Source organism: Thunnus thynnus, chromosome 19 (genome assembly GCF_963924715.1).
Source record: "Thunnus thynnus chromosome 19, fThuThy2.1, whole genome shotgun sequence".
NCBI lineage: Eukaryota > Metazoa > Chordata > Actinopteri > Scombriformes > Scombridae > Thunnus > Thunnus thynnus.
The window spans coordinates 11,778,031-11,800,069 of NC_089535.1; the positions used below are offsets into that span (position 1 = coordinate 11,778,031).

The following is a 22,039-nucleotide window of genomic DNA, read 5'->3' on the forward strand; positions in this document are numbered from 1 at the left end:
TCCAATCTACAGAGTTTAACCCTGTCACCTTTAAAAGTGCAATGAAAGCAGCCTTGTAAGTTAACAGTAGTCTGAATCTAGTCAGTATCTGGTGCTAGTATTAGCTCTAATTGTATCTACCCGACCCTGTAGTGACAGTGAAAGTTGACAGCGTCAAACAGAGAACTTGATTCTGAGAAATAGCTGCAGACGTCACATTAATCCATTTTCGGTTGGGACTGTTAGAGTTACGAGAGTCCCGTCTTGTGGATGAATGCATGGCTTGTTGGAAGCCTTGAGAGGATAAAGTCATCCAGAAAATGCCACTCAACTGTAAACTAGGTGGAGAAATCTTCTGCACTCAAGGACAGGCCTTAATGATTGATTGACTATATGGTTGAAGCCTTCAGCACACTTAAAGTCCACTCTGTCTTCTTTACCAACAAAGAACACTTCACAGCCTGTCAATACACAAGGTCAACAGTAATTACAGGAAATACACCCTTTAAAAACATTTGGCCGCAGTCATTGAAACTAAAGATGTTAAATAGATCTTTATCCTTAATACTGCCAAATGGGACATTTCTCTCAACAAAAGACCAGTCAAGACGTCTTTCATGCTCTTAGTATTATTTGGCATTTTATCACAGTTTTACATCCTAACTCCCAAAGCCACAAAAGTGGTTGGTGTCTAAAGAAGCCATCTGTCAAGCCTTTATTATCACGGTCCATGACTTGTGACAGGCTCGGAAAGATTTCTAGGCCTGTGGGCTCAAAATGCCCTTTAGAGTGCATAATAACAGCACTTTTTAAAAGCAGTTTGTTTACACTATTTAGGGAGTGATGTATTTTTCATTTTTATAGTTTAATTTTCCAAATTGGTTCACAAAAGCATAACAAAACTGTATTTTTAACTAGTTACAGAAATAAATGCTAATTTTAGCGATAAATATAGTATGGCATTCTGAATAGTACTCTGTGGTAAGATGAGTTCAGTTTTATGTAATGTTTAACTATATATACAATCCATAACCACTGGTGGTAAGTTAGTGTGTTAGCAATAGACTTTTGTTTATTTGTTTGCTTGTTTTTATTTTCACGTTGTTCATAAGATTTAAAAAATTAAAAAAAAAGGTTATTCTAAATGTCCTTGTGATGTGTTTTAGCCAAGTTGTTATTGTGATTTAAATAGAATGTGACTTTAAATTAGTCCTTAGACTTTAGACTTTTTGTCTTCTAAAAATAAAACTGTCCAGTATCATGATGTGTGGGTACGACTCGTCAGTATTGTTTCTGTGTTTCATTGTCTACATCAGCACTTTCACAGTCTATGCTATCACACCATACTTTCAGTAATCTTTGTCTCCTTATATGTCCTTCACACTCCTCTAAAACCTTATATTTCCCATAGTCACTGCCATTCAATGTCTTTCACACTTCACATTCAATTTGACAAACCTTAGTGGACGTGAAAAGATGCAGCTTGTATGATTGAAAGACTTGAAATACATCTATCACTTGAAATTAGTGGAGTAATTTTAAATAAATTGCAGTTAGTTCATTAATATTGGAATCAAGAAGATGAACGCCCTCTGCCAAAGTCTTTAGAGTACTTTGAATGTGTGGTGGCTACATTAGGAAGTCTTCCTACTGAAACCTACAAACTGCATCTTTATCATAACTGTCCTGAAGCTTACCCTTTTCCTGTGGTTTAGTGCAACCAAACTTTGCCATGGCTGTATGTGCTCACCTCTCCTGACTGCTCCCCAACAGGGAAGAAGAACTCCTTGCTGCTGCAGAAGTTCCAGAAGGATCTGAACGCCGGCGTTTTCAACACACAGGAGAACGAGATATTGAAGCAGATTATTCGTCAGGACAGGGAGATGGTGATGATGGTGGACCGCAAGCAGTCAGTCAGCGGGATGAACTCAACACCAATGTCAGGAAACTCCATCATTAACTCACCAGCCCAACCGACCTTTTCTGCTGCCTTTGGCATAAATCAGCTCCAGCAGTCTTCTGTTCCCATGACCTACAGTGCTTCAGCTATTGCCAATGCCTCTGCTGCCCGCATGCTGCCGGCCGCTGCCGCTGCTGCTGCTGCAGCACAGGGGATTTACCCCGCTCCCAGTCTTTCCCATGGCAACCTGAATGCCTCCTCAACCAACCCACAGACCCCACTCCAGCAGCAAGGAGCGATCATGTCACCCATGTCCTTCACGGCTGCCATGTGTAGTCCACCCGTGCAGACCCCTCTGGCGAGCCGGAGCTTCCAGTACGGCTCGCGCACAGGCTCCCAGCTGTCACTTATCCAGCAGCCCATTGCCCAACAATCTCTATCCACACAGCAACAGCTTGCCCAGCAACCAGCTGTGTCATCTGCAGCTGCAGGCTCTGCAACACAGCAGCAGCAGCAGCAGCAGCAGCAACAGTCACCTCAGCAGCAGCAGCAGCAGCAGCAGCAGGTCCCTTCACCTCAGCGAGGCGACATCCACAAGAGCGCGCAGGCTCTTCAGTCGGGCAGCTTGAGTCGAGATGTCCGACACTTATCGGCCTCCCAACCATCACTGCCACATGACACATCTCTGGGGCCCAGAGCGCACCCAGCCTCAGGAGACTCTCTGGCCTCCATCGTGCCACCAACGGCGGCGGCAATGCAGGGGATGAATCTGCAGAGTGGTATCCGCACCACAGTGCCCCAGCGGGTCAATTTATTCCGCCAGATGTCATCAGGAGCGTTGCCTCCCGTGCGCTCGGCGGCGGCAGCAGCAGCGGCGGCGGCAGTGGCAGCAGCATCGTCATCCTCAACCCAGCACAGGGAATCCCCCGGTTCTAGGAGAGATTCTGTGCTGAGCAGTACGGAGACTGACCAAGACAAAATGCGTTTTGCATCAAATTTATGATCCCATTTTTCCCTTTTCATTTTTTAAACTTAAATATGTTTCAATTCATTTTTAAAAATGGAGATACAACAAAAGAGATACAAATGAGGAACTTCAGCATTTTTGTTTCTCTCCAATTTTCTTCTAAAATAACCTCATAGAAATCCTGTACATACAAGCCCTTGTATTATATTTTAGACACATTGTCTCCCTAAACTTAAGAATGTATATTATACAGATACATCTCTCTTTTCTTTTACGCCATATTAATTATATATATATACATATATATGTATATATATGTATATATGTATGTATATGTATATATATATATATATACATATATATTAATATATACACTGCTGTATGTATGGGTATGTGAGAGTGTGTGTGTGAGTGCGTGCATGTGACCGTGTGTGTAAAATCCAACTACAATATTTGGCAATGGCAATTTAAAAGCTGTAGTATAAACATGAGTCTTCCTTTCTGAGAAATATAAAGAATTATATACAGTGTATGAAGTTTTTTTTATTTATTTTTGCTTTTTGCTTTCTGTTTTTTTTTTTTTTTTTTTAACTGGAATGAATTGTGGATTCTGACAATGATGATTTCTTTTTCCGTTTTCTTTTTCTTTCATTCTTTTTTTTTTTTTTACCATGTAGTAAGAGGAAAATTATCTTCTCCTATTAAGCAGCTTTAGACACCACTGTGGAATAATAAATGTGAGCAACACCGACAAATAATCTCAAAAAGCACACACTCATAAAAACTAATCTCAGACCAATTTCCTGAACCCTCATTTCAGAAATCAACAAACACTGTAACCAAGTGTTATATTGCTCTCAGCAACAAAAATACAGTCTGTTGAGCCACTATATCCCCACAGAGGCTTACATACAAACCATGACAGTGTTATGGGTCCAAAGGGAATAGATAATAGAAATGCTGCTTTCTTTGTTGATTTTTAGAGGAGAATGGAGTGTGGAGAAAGATATGGATGGATGCTATTGTTTTCTATTTCTAATTTCAGATGGCTGAGATGTTACGTAATGTTGCTTAAAAATTCTGTGTATATTTATAATATTTATAAACTAAAGATTATCACCATTATGCAATAGACTGTGACATAAAGATTACCTATATGTGTGCTGTAAATAGTTTTGTAGATCTAGTATTTACAGATACTGTGTGGTGCATTCTCTATCATAACAATGTCTTACTTCTATCAGGAACCTGGATATCATCTAAACGCAACAAAGGTTAAGTGACAAAATACATATGTTTCATAAGAGATAAACAAACCTTAATGCAATAGCTAGCACTACTTGATGCTGAGAAACGCCTGATCAGAGGACATTTAAGAATCCCTCTCTCTCTGTATACTATTCCTACTCCTAGTATAGCTATTGATTTCACATCGAGTGAACATATACAGTATTTACCTACAATACACAACTTGATTTCAAAGTCGTCCTATTGAAAGTAAATGCATCTATCTTTTCTGTTGCCTCATTTCCCTAAAACTGCTGAGCATCATTTTATGAATGATTCTTTATATTCTTTATATTAACATAAAACTGAGCTTTTTTTTTTTTTAAATGTATTGTTTGAGGACGGGAATGAGGCTTTCATTTTTTATTCACTATATCTTTTTTTTTTTTTTTTTTTTTTTTTTGCCACAATTTAAATTTTATGCTTGCTCATCTGCTTCTTGATTTAAACTGTACTGTGCGCTGTCATATCACAATTGTTGTAGTTGAAGAGCCTGGCACGTCATTTATGTTTTAGTTTGAAGACGTCAGGTATACAGGCACTCAAGTGTGCAGGGGACATTTTCACCGAGAGGTGTTTTTGTGCAAGTGAGGAGGAAAAAATCGCTGATTTGCATTAAGGTTTATGTCTCATGTAAATCCATTATGTGGGCTTAGGTACTCTAAACTGACCTGGACTGATGTTGAGGCAGGGAAGTAAGGTCAACCATGAATATTGTGACTATCACAAAGGAAATTGACTATTTTAATCTTGCAATAACCAAAGAATTTGATGACTCCATTAAAATAAGCCAGCCATTATGGCTTACAGGCCATCTGCCTGCACGTACAGCACAGTAGGTTGTGCACTGTGCTGGAGGCCTTCCTGCGCTCTTCTTAAAATGAGTCAAAGGTGACAAATTATTGTATTCTACTCTCAGTCACACAGAATTTCTATTTAGAGTCACAGTTTTCATGGCGCCAAGTATCCCATCATTTCAAAGTAACTAAGCCCTTTTGCGATACCGTTTTTAAAAAGATTACAATTCTTCGCTACAGATTGTGTCGATAGTGTACCAATACAGTCAACCCACCACTGTCATGAAAGCATGCACTGTCACAAATACTTAAAAAAGATACTATCTCAAAAATGTTGACGTTAAATGTAATGTTTAGATTATGTTTTGTTCATTGTCTGTCTGCCTAGACGTTATCTGTGTGTGAACAGAAGCATTGACTTTTCACATGGACATTCTTAAGTATTTGTGCCTAAACTATAGCCATGTTCCATCCTTTGTTATGAGTGTGAGCTCGGTGCGTACGGGGGTCACTTCTGCACACAACTGCGCATTCATTCTTACTATACTCTATGTGTTCTATGTCTCAGTGTTTTTAGACGGGAAAGGAGTAAGCAATGATGATGGCCAAATGTCTCAGTTTATCCAATTGGTATCTTTACTTACAATGTGAACTACTAGAAGCAGGTTTTTTCTAACATTCTCAGTCAAGCTATATAGAATATTTAATGAGGTTGTGTACAGTAGGAAAAAAAAAAAAAGTGCAATCTTTAGCAGTAATATCACGCTCAATGAGACATTGTAAAAAATTGGAGCACCTTTACACCTTTCTTCATAGCTAGCCACTGACGTTTGGGTTGAATATATTGATGTGTGGAAGGAAACTGGCCAAAGCAAAACATTCTAAGTCATTGTCTTTGTTTTTAAATTGCACTTTCTAATTTACTAATAAAAAGGTACTGATTCTTCTAGCTAGGTTAGATGTTGAATGAGTTAGTAAGGGAGCAATATCCCCGAGAATTTGTGCTGCCCCGATCCTGTATGAGGTTCTAAATGAGGGGGGAGATGTTCTATTTACAACGAAGAGCGCTTAATCGTGAATATGCCATAGTGTATAGGAACTAGTACACAGTCAAGATGGATAGCAGCACTGTTGGTTTGTGCTGTTTTTGATATTTGCCTTTGGAGGGAGAGCTTCCCAACTATGTGCTTTTTTCACTATAAGAATCACAACTAACATACTGGAATGGGCATTAATGGTGACATACAACACAAACTAATGAGCTTACATGTTAGCAGTATAGAGACTCTCAACAAACCAGCACATATATTTGTATATTTCTTTTTGTTTGTTGATTGGTTGGTTTGAGAAAAAAAAAAGAGATGCAAAAAGAACTGAGAATCATGCCCAGAGAGGACAAACCAAATGTTCATTTGGTTTTTGGTGACCACAGGTTTCATATGTTTACTGATGATGTGCGTAGTGGAGAGAGGCGGCAGAAGCTACAAGGAGCTGCTCGGTCCTCTTAAAGCCCACTCACATGGTCATTGTTCTGCTCATTCATGTAATCCAAGGCTTAGAGAAAAAGAACTATCAGTTGGTTACTTGATTCAGACGAAAGAAAGATAAATGTAAACTTTCTTACAACAATATGCAGACAAACAGTGTTTGTCAAAAAATCTTTTTGATTTTTTTTTGTTTATTTTGTTTGTAAATAATAAACCTTTAAAATATAGAAAATAAACGACATATTGTCATTTAAAAAAAAACAAGTGTGTGTCATTCTGTTGTCAAACAGTGTGTGTTTCAATGGAGACAAGCGCCGCATGACCGAGCTTTTACTCATTTACAGTTCGACGGAGGGAGAAAATGGAGAAATGATTTGTAGTGATGGAGAGGGTCAGAGAGTATTCAGGAATAGTGTCTGTCAGCAGTTACAGGTGAGATGAAAAATCTGTCCATGTGGCCAGCAGGGATTTCCATTCATTACCTACAAATCCAGTTATCAGTCATAAAGTCATCATACAAAAGACAGATTTCTCTATATGATGATGTACATCATCATGGACTGGGGACGAGCTACTAAATGCTGGCTTATTTGTCACTTTTAATAACAGAACCTTGCTCAAATACATGTTTCTGCAACTTGCTTTTGATTAAATCTCAAAGAATGAACTCTAAATACTCTACACTGCAAGGTTGTCTGTTTTCTCCATCCCAATTTAAACTAGAAGTTGAGCACAGCTCAAATTGCAGAGGTGGTTTGCGGTTACCTTTTGAAAGCCGGTCTCACAGGGGTTACGCCAGGGTGACGCATGCTTCAGCTGCTCTGTAGCTCCATTATCATCCAAGCACTGCCCTCAGTTAGACAGTTATCTTACATTAAATGTGAGTAATTGTATACAGTGGAAATTAATTTTTTAGCAAGTGTTTGCTTGCTAAGATTTGTCTATGGAAGCATTATCATAGGAGCATCATTACTTTCCCAATAATGATCAGAGCAATTACATTCACAGTAATGTAATATTAATAGATATTGAGAATATTTGGAAATTTATATGACTCAGTCTGCATTGTTAGTGCTTGAAAATGTAAAATAATTACACAACATACTAATTTAGGTTATTAATTTTACCTTAACTAATTTAGAAAATAACTGAATATGTGGTATGTAGCAAAAGTATTGATTAGTATAGAAAAATTACATTTACAATGTGGGTAAAAATTTTAAGTCCCCCTATTTAGCATTTATAAGGAATATACAAACATTTAATATCTAATTTATATAATTTATTTTAACAAAAATTTTGAGTTGTATAGTAAAACACAGTTGTAATAATATGAAATATGTCTTCATATGAGAAATTATAATTACTGACAAATACTCTATATTAATACATTACAAGTGTGTATGTCCTCATCTGCTTTTAATTACATTATAATGTGTAAGACACCATTTGTTAAATGTTTATACACTGCTTTTAAACATTAAATAGGCAGACTTATATGAAACTTATGTTTCATCACCATTGTTATACACCTATAAAAAGAATGATACATTTTGAATATGATCCCTTATTCATCAGTCATTTTAGTTTCTTTAGGGAGCGAGTGAAACACTTCTACATATAAGGCATCAGTGTTGTCTATCTATCTATGTAATGACACTGAATGTATTCCTACTGGTGTCTGCACTGCAGCAGCATGACATACTGTACAAACCTACTGTAGGATAAAGTATGGCAGGTCCTTTCTAAACCTGCGTTACCCTCCTGTGTGTTACACTGTGGCACAAGAACAAAGCAGATCCATTCATCTTCCACTCAGCTGGTAAAATAGCTCAAATTCTGTTTAATTATAGAGATAGCCAGGCTTAATTGATGAATGAATGGCCTGATTAGCATGCTTAAATACTTGTAATGGAACTACAGCCAACATTATTAGCTCTAATTAAAAAACAGAAAAGGAGAAGGTGGATAAAAAAAACAAACCTTGATGGTCATGAGTGCCACTTTTTCTTCAGTATCAAAAGTTATCTAGTAATTGTCTCCATGGTTACACTGCAAACCATATCTACTAGAAATGAATGCAACATGACTTTTATTTGCTGATTCTCCAAAATATAAAGAAATATAAACTAAAATACAGCAAGGCTGCTCCATGGCAATATTATACTTCCTGTTTACTTGTTTATACTTTTACTTCCAAAAACAATATTGGTGATAGAATCCATGAAAATTCACATTTTGTTTTACACTATCAATACATTATTTGACATTATTAAGACTTTGAATGTCCCTTATATCCCTGGAACACTGACACTCCTCTCTATTCAGTCTTATACAGATATTAACGGTGTGTCAGAAACCTGTGGATGCGCAGGCACAAAAAAAAAAAGTAATTTCAAATTGCATAACCACTGACATGCCAATTGATGTCATTTCTGAATAGCTGTTCTTATGCTGAAAATAAAGTGGTAGGGTGGTTTGGGGGATTGCTTTGAAAACAGTTTGCCTAGGGCACTGAAACCTCCAGGAACACATCTTGCTAGAGCAGCATGAGCTGCTCACGCCCACACACAGAGACGAAGAGAGAAGATCTGACCAGGGTGAGTGACATCCATAACACTGACTGATGTTTTTCTTTTCTTTTCTTTTCTTTTCTTTTCTTTTCTTTTCTTTTCTTTTCTTTTCTTTTCTTTTCTTTTCTTTTCTTTTCTTTTCTTTTAGTTAAACACAGACTTATCTTGTTGCTGGTTGTTGCCTTGAATAAAGAGACAGTTGTCAAAGTGAGACCTATCAATAATATCTGTGTACAGGTTGGCTCATTTTTAAAAAGTTCCTATAATATGCAATGTAATTATAAGAAAACTAATGTCTATTTAATGCTAATTTTATAGAGAGTTTCCTGTTGTCAGTGCATAGAAGCTACTACTTATACTGGAACAATATATCAACTACACCACAGTCTTATTTCTCATAGCATTATCAGGCTAGCATGAGTCAGTCCATTGCTTTTTCAGTTCCTTTCTGGGGGACTGTGATGTCAAACCAGGTTTGTATGAATATGTTAGTAGTTTTAACTGCACCTGTCAACAAAGAGTCTCCTTCATCTGTCGCTCCCTTTCATTCATCATCGCCTAGTTAGACTTTGTCCTCCCTCCCAGGCCTGCATATCTATGGTTAGGATTAGAGGGCATTATCTTCTTTGAAATAAGACTAAAATAAGGTTACAGGCTTAGGCTTGACCCTCACTGATCCAGTAGTAACTCAAGGTTGACGGATGTGTTTGAGAGAAACCAGAGGCATCATATTATCAGTCAATATTATCATTAGTTAGAATATGTAACATGCCTTGAAAATGTAAAGTAATAATGTGATATTTGATGGTTAATTGTAAATGGACTGTAGTTATATAGCAGCTCTCTAGTCTTATTGACCACTCAAAGCACTTTACAGTACATGCACACATTCACCCATTCACACACATATGCATACACTGATGACAGAGGCTGCCATGCAAGGTGCCAACCTGCTCATCAGGAGCGATACAGCCCTTCCTATCCAAAGTGCCCCACAATGTTTCTATGCTCACCCATTCACAAGCACACAATTTGGAGCAATTTGGGGTTCAGTATCTTGCCCAAGGGCATGCAGACTGGAGGAGCCAGGTATTGAACCCCCGACCAAAGTCATGCTATCTGCTGTCTGAACTATTTGTTGTTGTCGTATTAAATCTGAGTGAGTTTAAGGTCTTTGCATAAACCCCATCTGTGTAGCAATTCTGTGATGTTGTAGTTTCAGCATTGAGAGAACATGCGCCTTGACCTTGTTATGACCATGAAATGACTTGTGACCTACAGCTAAATTTGCTTTACAATGATGTTATCCTACACATTCAATTATTTAGAATTGCATATCAAAGCATTTTATTTAACCTGCAGCCTGAGGTCAGCAATCATGTAAGTTACATTAGACCAAGGACAGTATGATACAGGATAGGGAAGAAAGACCTACAGTTAGTCTGGAATAAATTATACACTGTGGAGAGTCCTCCTGAGAAATAATGAATTTTAAATTTAATTACTTTCCCATTCAGATATATTTTAATGAATCTGTATCTCAAATGGTAATAACTTATGATTTATCTGGCAACAGTTTAGCATTCATCAAAGGCTTAATGAGCTACTCTGCAAATCCCACACCAAGACCTGTAATGGGTTTTGTGTTTAAATCTATGACTGTGCTCCAGGATACCATATATCTGGGAGTGAAAATATACATTTTGTCAAAAAGAGGTGAACAATTACTTTTTTTGTCATCATGGTACAATACAGCCTAGCAATATCACAAATACAGACCTTGACTTTGCTGATATTTAATATAATGTTGCAAACTGCATGACACTCTTCTTTTATCCTTGTCTGAAACCGTGTTCATACAATTAATTACTGCATGCACAACACTTGTCAGCTAAGAAAAGGGTAGCCCCTTCAGTTTGCGCCCTGTTTGTCCCTGTGATCGAATTTCATTAGGCCAGTCAAATCAATGTTGGCCTAACTTCCTTTCCTTCCATCGCATTTCATTTTTTTCAATCTGCTGAAGACGTTTGTAATATTAGGAACTGAGCAACCTTCCTCAGGTGCCCACGCAAGGTCACACCCACCAGGAAAGACAACCATAGTAATCTGCAAGGTGATTTCTGGAGGTTCTGATTGGAAATAAGTCATATTTATGCAGCTTTTCAATTCAACAGCAGTCCAGATATTGATTGTGGACTCGTTTTAGCGGGTTCACCTCATTTTCTGTTTGTCCCACAGTTATCCGCCTTCTTCCGCATCCAATATTTCCCCACTGTCCTGAGTGAGACTGCCTGGTCAGTGTGTGTATGTGTGTGTGTGTGTGTGTGAGTATTTGTGTTTACTCAGTATCTGTGCAAGCACTGATGAGATGCACAATGTCCTGGCCTGTTGGGTGAGAACTTCCCGGGAGCCAAAACAGGGGGCTCTGATTAGAATGCAAGGTCTGCCCTGCTGCTGTTTGGCCTCTTCCTCTGCTGCTTTGTCTCTGTCTGCATCTGCCCGCCCTATTTGTCTACAGATCACACAAACACACACACATACACACACACAACACCAGCCAGTCTCGCCTTTTTTTTTTCTTTTTTTTTCATGTTTTGCTCTCAGGTTCAGACGTCACTACACAGAAAATGAGATAAAACATGAAATAACTTTTGCATAATTAATATGACTACGTTTATGACCTGACTGCAAAGCTCATTACTCCTTTGACCTACATGGGCAATGAAATTCTTTTCCACTTAACATTAACATAAGGAACCTGCAAATGATTTCTGAAAAACATACTTTCTTTATAAGTTCATGTCTACAGCATGATAAACTATAGCATTATGTCCTGAGACTGGAGTATCAATCAACTTATGCTGAGATATAATTTACAGCACCACAGGTATAGTTCTCATTAAACTGTTCATTTTAAAATACAATTTGCAGCAAGAAAAGCCTCACACAGGAGTACTGAGATAGATTTAGGTAAATCTTAGTCTCTTTTTATACAGTAATATGGACTGAGAGAGGTCAGAGGATATTATGCATTGCAATGGAAATGGAGTCATCTTATTACACATCTTCTTCAAAGGGGACACAGCAGGAGTGCTGCCTCTGTGATCTGAGCTCAATATTGAAGTCTGTAGCAACAGAAAAGTCAATCAAGATTAGCTCTGTGAGGTCTCTGTCTGCCCTTCACGGGAGGCCACAGAAAATGGGCCACGGAGAAACGAAAATTTGCCGGAGAGCGTTGCTCCTATCTTGGTTTGTTTTTGGGATCCTTCAATCGACTCTCTCTCATTTCAAACACATTTTGTACATTCACCGGCAGTGACTTTGTACAATATCTGAGCAATTTTATAGTCCTCACACTGCTGCTTAAAGGCCCTTTAACACAAAATGTGATTTTTTGGGGTGATTCATTTGCATGTAATTTGAAAACACATCACTGAATGTAACAATACACATATAAAGTAAAATTTTGCTCTACTGTCATGCAGCCTTTAATCCCTCCTGTTTTTGCCTGCGACAAGATAGTTTGAACCAATCACAACAACCAACAGCTCAGCTACATGGCAAGATGACAACAATGGTTGATCACCGTAATGTTTCTGTCCCATAAGTCCATAAAAATGTATTCAGATATTGGCCGTTTGGACCCAGTGAACACAAGAACATGAACTTGCAGAGATGCTGCCAACAGTCTGCATGTTGCCTACAGTATGTCCTGTGACAAGCAAGCAAGCAGTACTGAAACAGCTGTTGGTTTGCCACAGCCTCTGTCTCTGTAGCCTTGGTCTGCTTAGATGATTGTAGTGCACAGCCATAAATTCCACAGAGCCTTATGACAGTGGGTGTGGTTAGCCACTCCCTTGTCCACTGACACATCTACTTGCCATAATATGCATGGCTGATATCACAGTAGCTCTTGCAAGATGTATTTATCATCATCTTGTCTTGTTAAAATCATTGCATTACTCATACATTTGTTCACATTTTTGTGCAGTTTATTCTTAATATGCTCTATAAACAGGAAATGGTATTTTCACTTGATAAAATGACTAAAATAATCATTAAATTATTAAACCTGTCAGTGATTAATTTTCAGTTGATTGAATAATAATCATTTCAGTATTCTTACATGGACTCTGAAGCAATGAAGAAGCTTTTTCTCTCTGCCTGCAGGGATCACCCTGAAGACAAGAGACATTTCCTCCATCTAGCAGGATGTTTTCTTTTCTTTTTCTTTTTTTGTTTGGTTACTTTCATGTGGTACCCAGATGTGCTGTGAGTCACTTTAACCTTTCCCAAGCACCTTGCCTTCACATAGCGTTTAACCTCAGATATGACTGCTGTGGACGTCTCCACTGACCTCACGGCAGAGGTTAGAGGCTCCTTGTTATCTTGTAACTCACACACACATGCTCTCTTTCACACACACACATTCTGTTTCTCCCTCAGCAAAAGCCTTCCTATCTCCTGTCTTAGCAAAAGCTGAATCCTATTATCAGCTAAATCATTTTGACAGGGCATCGTGCCCAGTAAAGAGAGGGACAAACACAAAGAAATGAAAGATAAATTGGGCAGCATGAGAGTGACATGAGGTAAAACTCAATGTGAATATTATTATATTAGTCACCCTGACTCTTTATATATCAGCCCGTCACGTTGCTGACGCCGCCTCTCCTCCACCACTCAAACACCTATTGATGAACTGTCAGCAGTTGGTGTTCGTCATCTCCTTCATGGAACACGTCTTTCCATCAATTACACCTGGAGGATTTTTGCTCTAAAGCCCATTCCTGCATCTTTATTTTCCTCTCTTGACCTCTCTACAGCCCCCCAAAATCTGCTGTCAACACAGAGTAAAACAGAGTTAATAGTAAGAGTGTCTGGGGAGTCAAGAAGCTTTTAGACATGTCTTTGAGTTTATTGATGGCTAGACCTGACAGTCTATAACAAGCTACACCAGCTTTGTGATTTCAGTCCCTTAAGAGAGACCAAACCCCAAATAAGTTTTTGTGAAAATAACAGAAAAAAAAAAAACATTACATAAATCTCAAAGGGACCAACTAGTTTTTTCTTTTACGTACAACATGCACAGCTAAATTCCAGCAACATCTGCACAATGTAAAGTCTTTCCATGAGAGGACTAAAATGATTAAAATGACGCAGAGCACCACAAGTTTGTCTCAATCCAATTGAGCTTGAAAATCTGGAGATAATGATGATAGCTGTATAAACTGCTGACTAACTGCAGGCAGAAGGATATCACATTAATGGGGGAAGTTTATTTCGTGGCCTTTTCCAATAACATTTTATCCTCAGTTGCATGTGCAAACGCAATTTAGACATTCAGGTTTTGACAAGGATTAATTTGTCACTATGGGTAAACACCATAAGTTTATCAATTTTATCCAAGTAATCTTGCATTGTCGTACATTTACTATGATATAATTTCCAAATGCATGACACGCTCTACTGTGAATACATCATCCCATCAGAAGCTCCATATCTTCAGTATCTCATACTGTATGAATCCCTTCTACTGAACGACTTGTGTCTTTGATCCCACACATGCAGCAGGGGTCCTCTCGAGGGGGCTCGATTGGCAGATTATCTTATAACTGCATCAAGGACGACATACAATATCCCTTTACCAGACCCACTCTTCCGCTCTCCAACGTTAATCTGTCTGAACGAGCCAGGATTAATGCTTTCCCAGAAATGCCAGCCTACGATATGAACAAGTGAAGGGGCAAAGGGAAACCCAACATCCTCCTACTGATCCACCGAAGGTCAAGGCCTCGTGTACAACAGATATTGTTGACAAATGTGCTTTGAATCAGACAAACACTGGACTGATGTGCAGGATATTATATCAAACAAAACAGGCCAGTTTAATCCAGGTTAAATGTACGATTTTCTCTTTTTGTGTTATTGTGGATTTTATAATAATGGTAAATTCGGTAAATTCTAAATCTCTCCCTTAATATACTGCAAGCTAACCGGTTTATTGTCCCTGGGTTGTCATATTTTTTATGTTTGGAATAATGGAATAATAGTAACAAAAGCACAGAGGTGGATTTGTCTATGTCTATGCTCTTATCTGAAAGCACACATGCATGTTTTATTGAAGAAACAAAAAGAATAAAGTAAAAAGCAAACGTAATGATGTAATGATGCTTGAGGGTTGAACTTGAAGTCCCCCCTCCTTTCTTGTTTTTCCCTCAATCGGATGTTTGAGCATCACTGTGTAGAATCATGTACGTGCAAAGTTTGACATTGGAAAGCTGTTTTTACATTCACCTGCTGAAAGTGGAAAGTTTCTCTGTGCTCACCTAATCTGAGTTTAAGATTAGTGACATCACAACTAGTTTGGAGCCAATCAACGACCAGTAAACATCTTACACAAGTGTGATGTGGAAACTTGGAAACTTGGAAACTCCAGTGCACATATACTGAGAATGGACTTTTCAGGGAAGTAGGAGACATTTTGTGTCAAGCAGTTAAACTTTTGATATGAAACATATTTGCATATTCATAGGTACCTAATTGTGAATGAGGGAGGAGATGTCAATTCAAGGATTTTTAACAAGGTAACTGAACATTTTTGGTGGAAAAAAAACAGTTTATTATTCCAAGCAGATGATTTTTATGTCCTAAAAATGTCTGGAGGGGATCTTTAAGTTTAAAGTTAGTAAAACCTTACTAAAAAAAAGAAGTGGCATTGACATTGAAGTTACATTTTAGTTTTTTGGAGTTTGTCTCATATGGATATGATACCTCCCAGAAGATACCTCCCTGGAAGCTATCACTGTCCTGACATTGCCCATGCATTTACCCCCAAAAGCACACAGCTCATCTTTAAAGTCAGCAGTTCTTCTGGTTCAGGTCAGACAAAAATATTTTATTGCAAGTGCAGCCCTAAAACAGAACTAAAGTTTCATCACATCTTGATCAGGCCAGTTTATAGTTAGGCAAAAGCATTCTCCCTGGGTAACAACTATGCATCATTGTAGCCTCCACCCTTTTTTTTTTTTGAATTTTCGCCTATTTGGCATACCCAAATGGAAAAGTTTATAACACAAGAGCTGTGAGGCCAAAATGCAAGTACTAGGCTTCATTTGAAGGGTAACATCCTCGAGTTTCTGGAAATGTGCTTGTTTGGCATGTGGCTAAAACATAACCAAAATTACATCAGTTAAAATATGGCTCAAAAAAATGTTTTCGATCCTCATCTATAATCAGATTCAAATATGACTCATTTGAATGACAATAACAAGGACATGTTTATTCCAGAACTATGCAAACCACCACAGACCTTCTACATCTTGTCAAGCCCACGTGACCTCCAGACCTGTAGGCCTAACCTTATGGGAGATAGGGAGTTTTTGGTTTGTGGTGTTACTGGTGTCCCCAAACATCTCCAAAACGTCTCCAAGTGGCCAAATCGTGCTAATTGCTTTTACTCATTACTGTGTGATACTAAGCCACTTAAAACTGGCTTAGGCGGGTCGCTTGTGACCCGGTGGATGTTAAGAGGTTAAAACAAACCCCTATTACCTCATTTGTCACTAAATATTGTCTTGTTAACTATTCCCATTTAAATTTTCCATAGCAATTCTTCCAAAAATAATCCCTAAACATCCCAGTCTGACACTGTCATATCTACCAGACCAGGCGCAACATGTGGTGTAATTAGCTACAATGACCTTGCCCTTGTTGTGATGTGCTCCAGTGTGACACACAAAACTCGCCACTCTTCCCATTAGAATTCTCTATATCATGAGTAATTTTGCCATGTAATGAGGTTCCACTTAACTGTAGAGAGGATATGTGTAATAATTAATTTCTGGACTCCCCATTAGAATGATGGAGCACCACACGCATAGAAGGTTACTGACAATTTAAAAAGATGAATGGCCATTCTGATTAGATTGCCAAAGTGGTAATCAATTTATACTGACTGGACTGTTTTATATTAGAGAACTTTTATGCATGCTTTGCAGACTAAATAATAAGTAAATAGGATCACAGGCACATGCGCACACACACACATACAATTAGTGCCCTCACCTCCTTGCATATTCAATATGTGTAGAAAGCTGCATTGCATAATATTTCATATAATAATAATAATAATAATAATAATAATAATAATAATAATAATAATAATAATAATAATAATAATAATAATAATATGTAGACCAATCCGAGTTTGAAGTCTTTATAGCAGGAAAGCTGCTTTGCTTGGTTTCTATTTTTAAACTGTAGCAATTGCAATGTGTCTGTTTCTACTGATGAAAAGCAAAAGCTGAGTAGATTCAGAGCTGCACAGTACATGCCGTGATTTATGTAGTCTGCGTTGGTATTAGTGTTTATAAGCTACAGTATAAATGTGTTCTGTAGAGATTTTCCTAAATCCAAATATCATATACATATATTTGGTGCAGCACAAATTCACTCTAATTCCCATTCACACAGAGTAGACGTAGTAGAAATTCAATACTTTCTGTGACCTCGCTGTTTCCATATTTTTGTTGAATTTGCTGGAGTGTACATGAGAAAACTGCTGATTCTGATGGACATTCGCTTCTCTATCCACTTTATTACTGTTGCACTTGATATTATTAAGATTAATTGTATTATGTTTATATTTATCTATATTAAATATGTTTTTCATTTCAGAAAAAAATAAAGATTTGCATTGAAAAAAAGAATATAAGGCTGTACAAAATTAGTTCTGTCTGGACTGTCACCAATCAAGCAAGTGGGGAACATCAATCCATTTAACCTTGTGCTCCTTTAGCTTACTCACTGCTTTTACCTTCTTACTTCAGAAGATTTCCCATATCGCATGTGGTGTGTAAGCTTCTTCCTGGTGCCAGGTTAATACATATATTCATATAAGAGCTGTAGCGAGTCATAGTGTCACTATCACAAAAAAGCTCAAGACGTGATCCATGAATCACATCACATCCTCTCATTTATTTTGCCAACTCAGCTTTCAAATTTAATGAAGTGTCAATTACAATATGCACGCCTAATTTCCAGATATTGCATCAATTACTGACTGATCACATACATCCTACTGTAATTACTGTAATAAATAAAAAGCCATATGAGCAGCAAGTTAAAACTAGCTGAACATCTTTCATGTAGAAAATAACCTTCACTGGATGCACATGAGGCTATATGTCACAAGCAATGTTGCAAAGCTATTATAGTAAAGGGGTCAGTGCTGATGGGACAAAAATCGTTGCACTCCATCTACTTTATTTCTTTTTTTCCTCCCTTTAACTGCTCAAATGTTTCTTTCTGTGCATCGAGTGGCCTCTGAGTGTGGTGTAATGTGACCAAACATGCAGCATTAAAAGCTCCAGCTACTGATGATACTCACTGGTCTGAGGTGACAAACCACCACTTTCCTGCATTAGCTGCATTGCGACAGCCATGGCTGGGAGCTTCTCTTCACTTGTCTGATTGGTTACGGATTGATTTTTTCATTAGTATGTGATTAGCTATTGGTTATAATTTAACTGTATGGTCATACGTTTAGGTTGAAGGTTATAGGTGATATATCAGATTAATCCATTAATTGTCTGGTCTATTAAATGGCAGAAAGTGGTGAAAGATGCCGATTACAGTTTTCTAAAGCCTAAGTTAATGTCATGAAATGTAGTAATAATTATTTCCCTTGACCAGCAGTTGAAATCCCCTAAGTGACTGAGGACAAAATCTACAGCCATCACTTATTTAAAAGTTTATTTGAAGCTAAAATGAGGTTTCAGCCAACCAAATTAGTCAAATCAAGTAAACATCTTCTAAAGTTACAGTCATTTTAGTGCTTTTTTTTTTTCTACACTTTCACTGCAGCTGAAGAGGAAAACACTGTCCTCTCGACGGACGGTGTTTTCTCTTTGAGGGGAAAGAGGGAATGTTTTAATAAAAAGACTAACTGTGGAAGATCTCCACTTCATTTGAGTAACCCAGACGGCTGAAGCTTCATATTATCTTCAGATAAACTTTAAAATACATTTTTGCTCAAAATGAGGACTGTGGATTTTGCCCCCGGATCACTTAAATTATAAGCGGATTTAGAGGGGATCTTCTAATGTCCAGTATGAACAGGAGGAATGATTACAGCAAGCAAAACCTGTTTCAGACTTGAAAAATTGTGAACCTGTCCTTTAAGTGTGGTGAAACTGACAGTGTGATGTATCTCAGTCAGACAACTCAATGGATTTATTATGCAAATAGGAGTATAGAGTTGATACCTGCCCTCTAGATTCTGGGCCCATGACTCCCTACAAATATATGTCGAGTTCAGCATGACAAGAACAGGCAAAAATCTCCCAAAATCTGCATTACACATTACAACCAGCTATCATGTAGAAGTGTGGGTCAGCTGCAGCCTAGAGAACAGGAGAAATATACTAGCTATAGATTTATATTTTACTTAGGTGCTTGAGTAAATATACTTATTTTCCATAAATGAATATATATGCATCCTCACAACATCGTGACCAGAATGCAATTGAAAAATGTACGATACCTTTACATCTGATGTATACTTTTTACCAGTACATGTGGAGATCATTGAATTCTAATGTTGAGGAAGGAATTGACATGTGATGCATAACTGCACTGTAGATCACGACCATGTGTTGGGGTTAAATTATCTGTTTACAAAGGAAAAGAGCAGTCAGTAGTTGAGAGCTTTGTGGAGGAATCTTTTTTCTCTCAGAGATCTGCTTACAACAATTAATGACTACAGTGCAATAATGTTGGATTATATTTAATCTGAGGGAATGACGCGTTTAAGCATGAATGAACTGAATCTGGTTTGACAGTCTGTCTCATGTGAGGACATCCAATTTGAACACTATACACCAAAGATAGGTCACCACTGGTTTGGTCATCCAAACAAAATTTCCTCTCTTTCCTGGTGTGATATATATCAATGTGTGATTTCTTTGTGCTTTGGAGATACTGGCTTTAGATCACAGTACAAATAAAATACCACAGTAATCTACAGACCTCATTGTGAACATTTTGTTCTACAAGTATGCTATTTGTGTTATGATGGTAGCAAAGAGATGTTATATTAGAAAACGTGCATTATAGATGTGAGCATTTTGTACCTGCTTATATATGCATAGTCTGCTGTGTGTAAATGAGTGTGTTTGCAGGAACATAATGTTTGTGCCTTTTGTTACACCGTGTGCATAGATGCACTCAAATCCTGGTCATTCAGTATCAGTTAGTCATCACCAAAGTAAACTGTAATCTGGTCAGTTGGAGGGCAAATGGATGTCAGAGGTTTCCCTCTGATGTAGAGCCCTATCCTAGACTCCATGGACATGTGACACCTAAAGCCTCCTGCGTAACAGTAAATAATCCTGCCATCGTTAAACCCAGCCAGATTAAAGCAAATCCCTTATGAATTGACTTTTTGTTGTAGTTTCCATAACTATATTAATGATAATATTATGATTCTCCCCTCCTTTTCTCTTTTGTGTATTATCAGGACAAGGATGTGAACAGATTGCAGAACTGATGTGGCCGGTACACACAGAGAAGAGTCAGGCATACACCCATCGCACAATATGAGAACTACAGTAGATGGAAGTCAGACTGACTAACAAAGCACATTCAGAGGTACAAAACATGTATTTGTAATTTAATGGATTGAGGAAGTGAATGACCTCAGCAGCCTGTTAAATCTAAGCTGTGGGATCCTGAACCGTCTGTTAGACAACATACAGTAAGCTTTTATTTTATTTTTTTCCTCAAATAAAATATGAAAGGGATCTGATGTAATTCTATTATGGTTCAGCTACCGCTCCTTGCTCCTCTGCTAGTGCTATTACTATTAATTCTACTACTTTTAGTGTCATGAAAACTACTACAACTACAAGTACTATTTTACCATGACTTTATAGGAATGTTTTTGCATATGTGTGATAATAAACTGACTGTGACTTTAAGAAAACCGGGCTCTGCGTCTGAGTCAATAGCAGTCACAGATGACAGATGAATGATACTCAAAAGATGCTGATGAGTAGGATTTGCCGAGAATGAGACATGTGTGATAATGCAATATAATATTGTGATGCTTCATTGAGCCCCACGGGAAAATTCTCCTTTTTTTCCCCCCTTGTCCTCAGGGAGGTCACACTCCAGGCTGAGCCACAGAGCAGCACTGCTGCAGAGGGGAAGAGGCAGTGTGCATTGGCAGTGCAGGTGCTTCATGCTTTGCACATACACTCTGTCCTTAATACATGTTCTGCAGAGTTCAATGTCATACATAAGTGGAACTGTAAGCTGTTTTTCATTGCACAGTTTCAGCATAAAAATCATAAAAAGTGAAGGGTAACCACGTACAACATAACACACACAGATCCTTTGTATTTCCGCTGTAGCATGTCAACATATAAACACATCTTGAGCCATCTTTCTACACTTATTAGGTCAACAGATTAATGTGAAACTCACAAGTCATATTGTGCAGTTTACTCATCTCCTTGCATGACAGATGTCTGATGCAATCCTGATATAATCTGGCATTAAGATTGACCAATAGAGACTTAGTAAATTCCTTTTTTTTCCCCTCATAAATTAGTGCCGTCATAGTTGTTGTAAGTAGAAGACATTTGTGGACTCTTTTGCATGCAAGCCCTAGATTCTGAGGAGTGTTGTTCTTGAGGGCGCACAACACTGTTTTTCGAGGATTTCTTCTTTAAGGCTCATGATTTGTGAGACTATCATACACACATTTATTTACACATATTTTAAATCTACAAAGAGATGTATTCTACCTTTAACAAAAAGATGCCACAGTGAAAACTGTGATCTGCTACATTCTTCTATGCTGTCCACTAAGCAGCATTTTATGTATTCATTGGATTTCTGATTATATGTATATCAAGTAGACTCCTTTGATGGTCTATCAAGTAGAATACAATCTCCAATAAAGAAAAAGGAAATTGTGGTGTCTGTGAAAGTCATGAATACTACACAGAAAAGGATTGGAGCTTCACTTTGGAGGGGCAAGCCTT

The 22,039-nt window shown here is 37.9% G+C and overlaps 1 protein-coding gene across 1 annotated transcript in view; it reads left to right on the top strand.

Moving 5' to 3' along the window:
* The window catches only part of LOC137171021 (potassium/sodium hyperpolarization-activated cyclic nucleotide-gated channel 1), a 77,815-nt gene extending 71,512 nt beyond the window's left edge, over positions 1-6,303 (top strand). The window contains exon 8 of the mRNA XM_067574742.1: positions 1,753-6,303. Within this exon, the coding sequence (XP_067430843.1) occupies positions 1,753-2,882 (1,130 nt within the window). The 3' untranslated portion in view covers positions 2,883-6,303. The remainder of the gene's footprint in view (positions 1-1,752) is intronic.
* Positions 6,304-22,039: the final 15,736 nt, after the last annotated feature.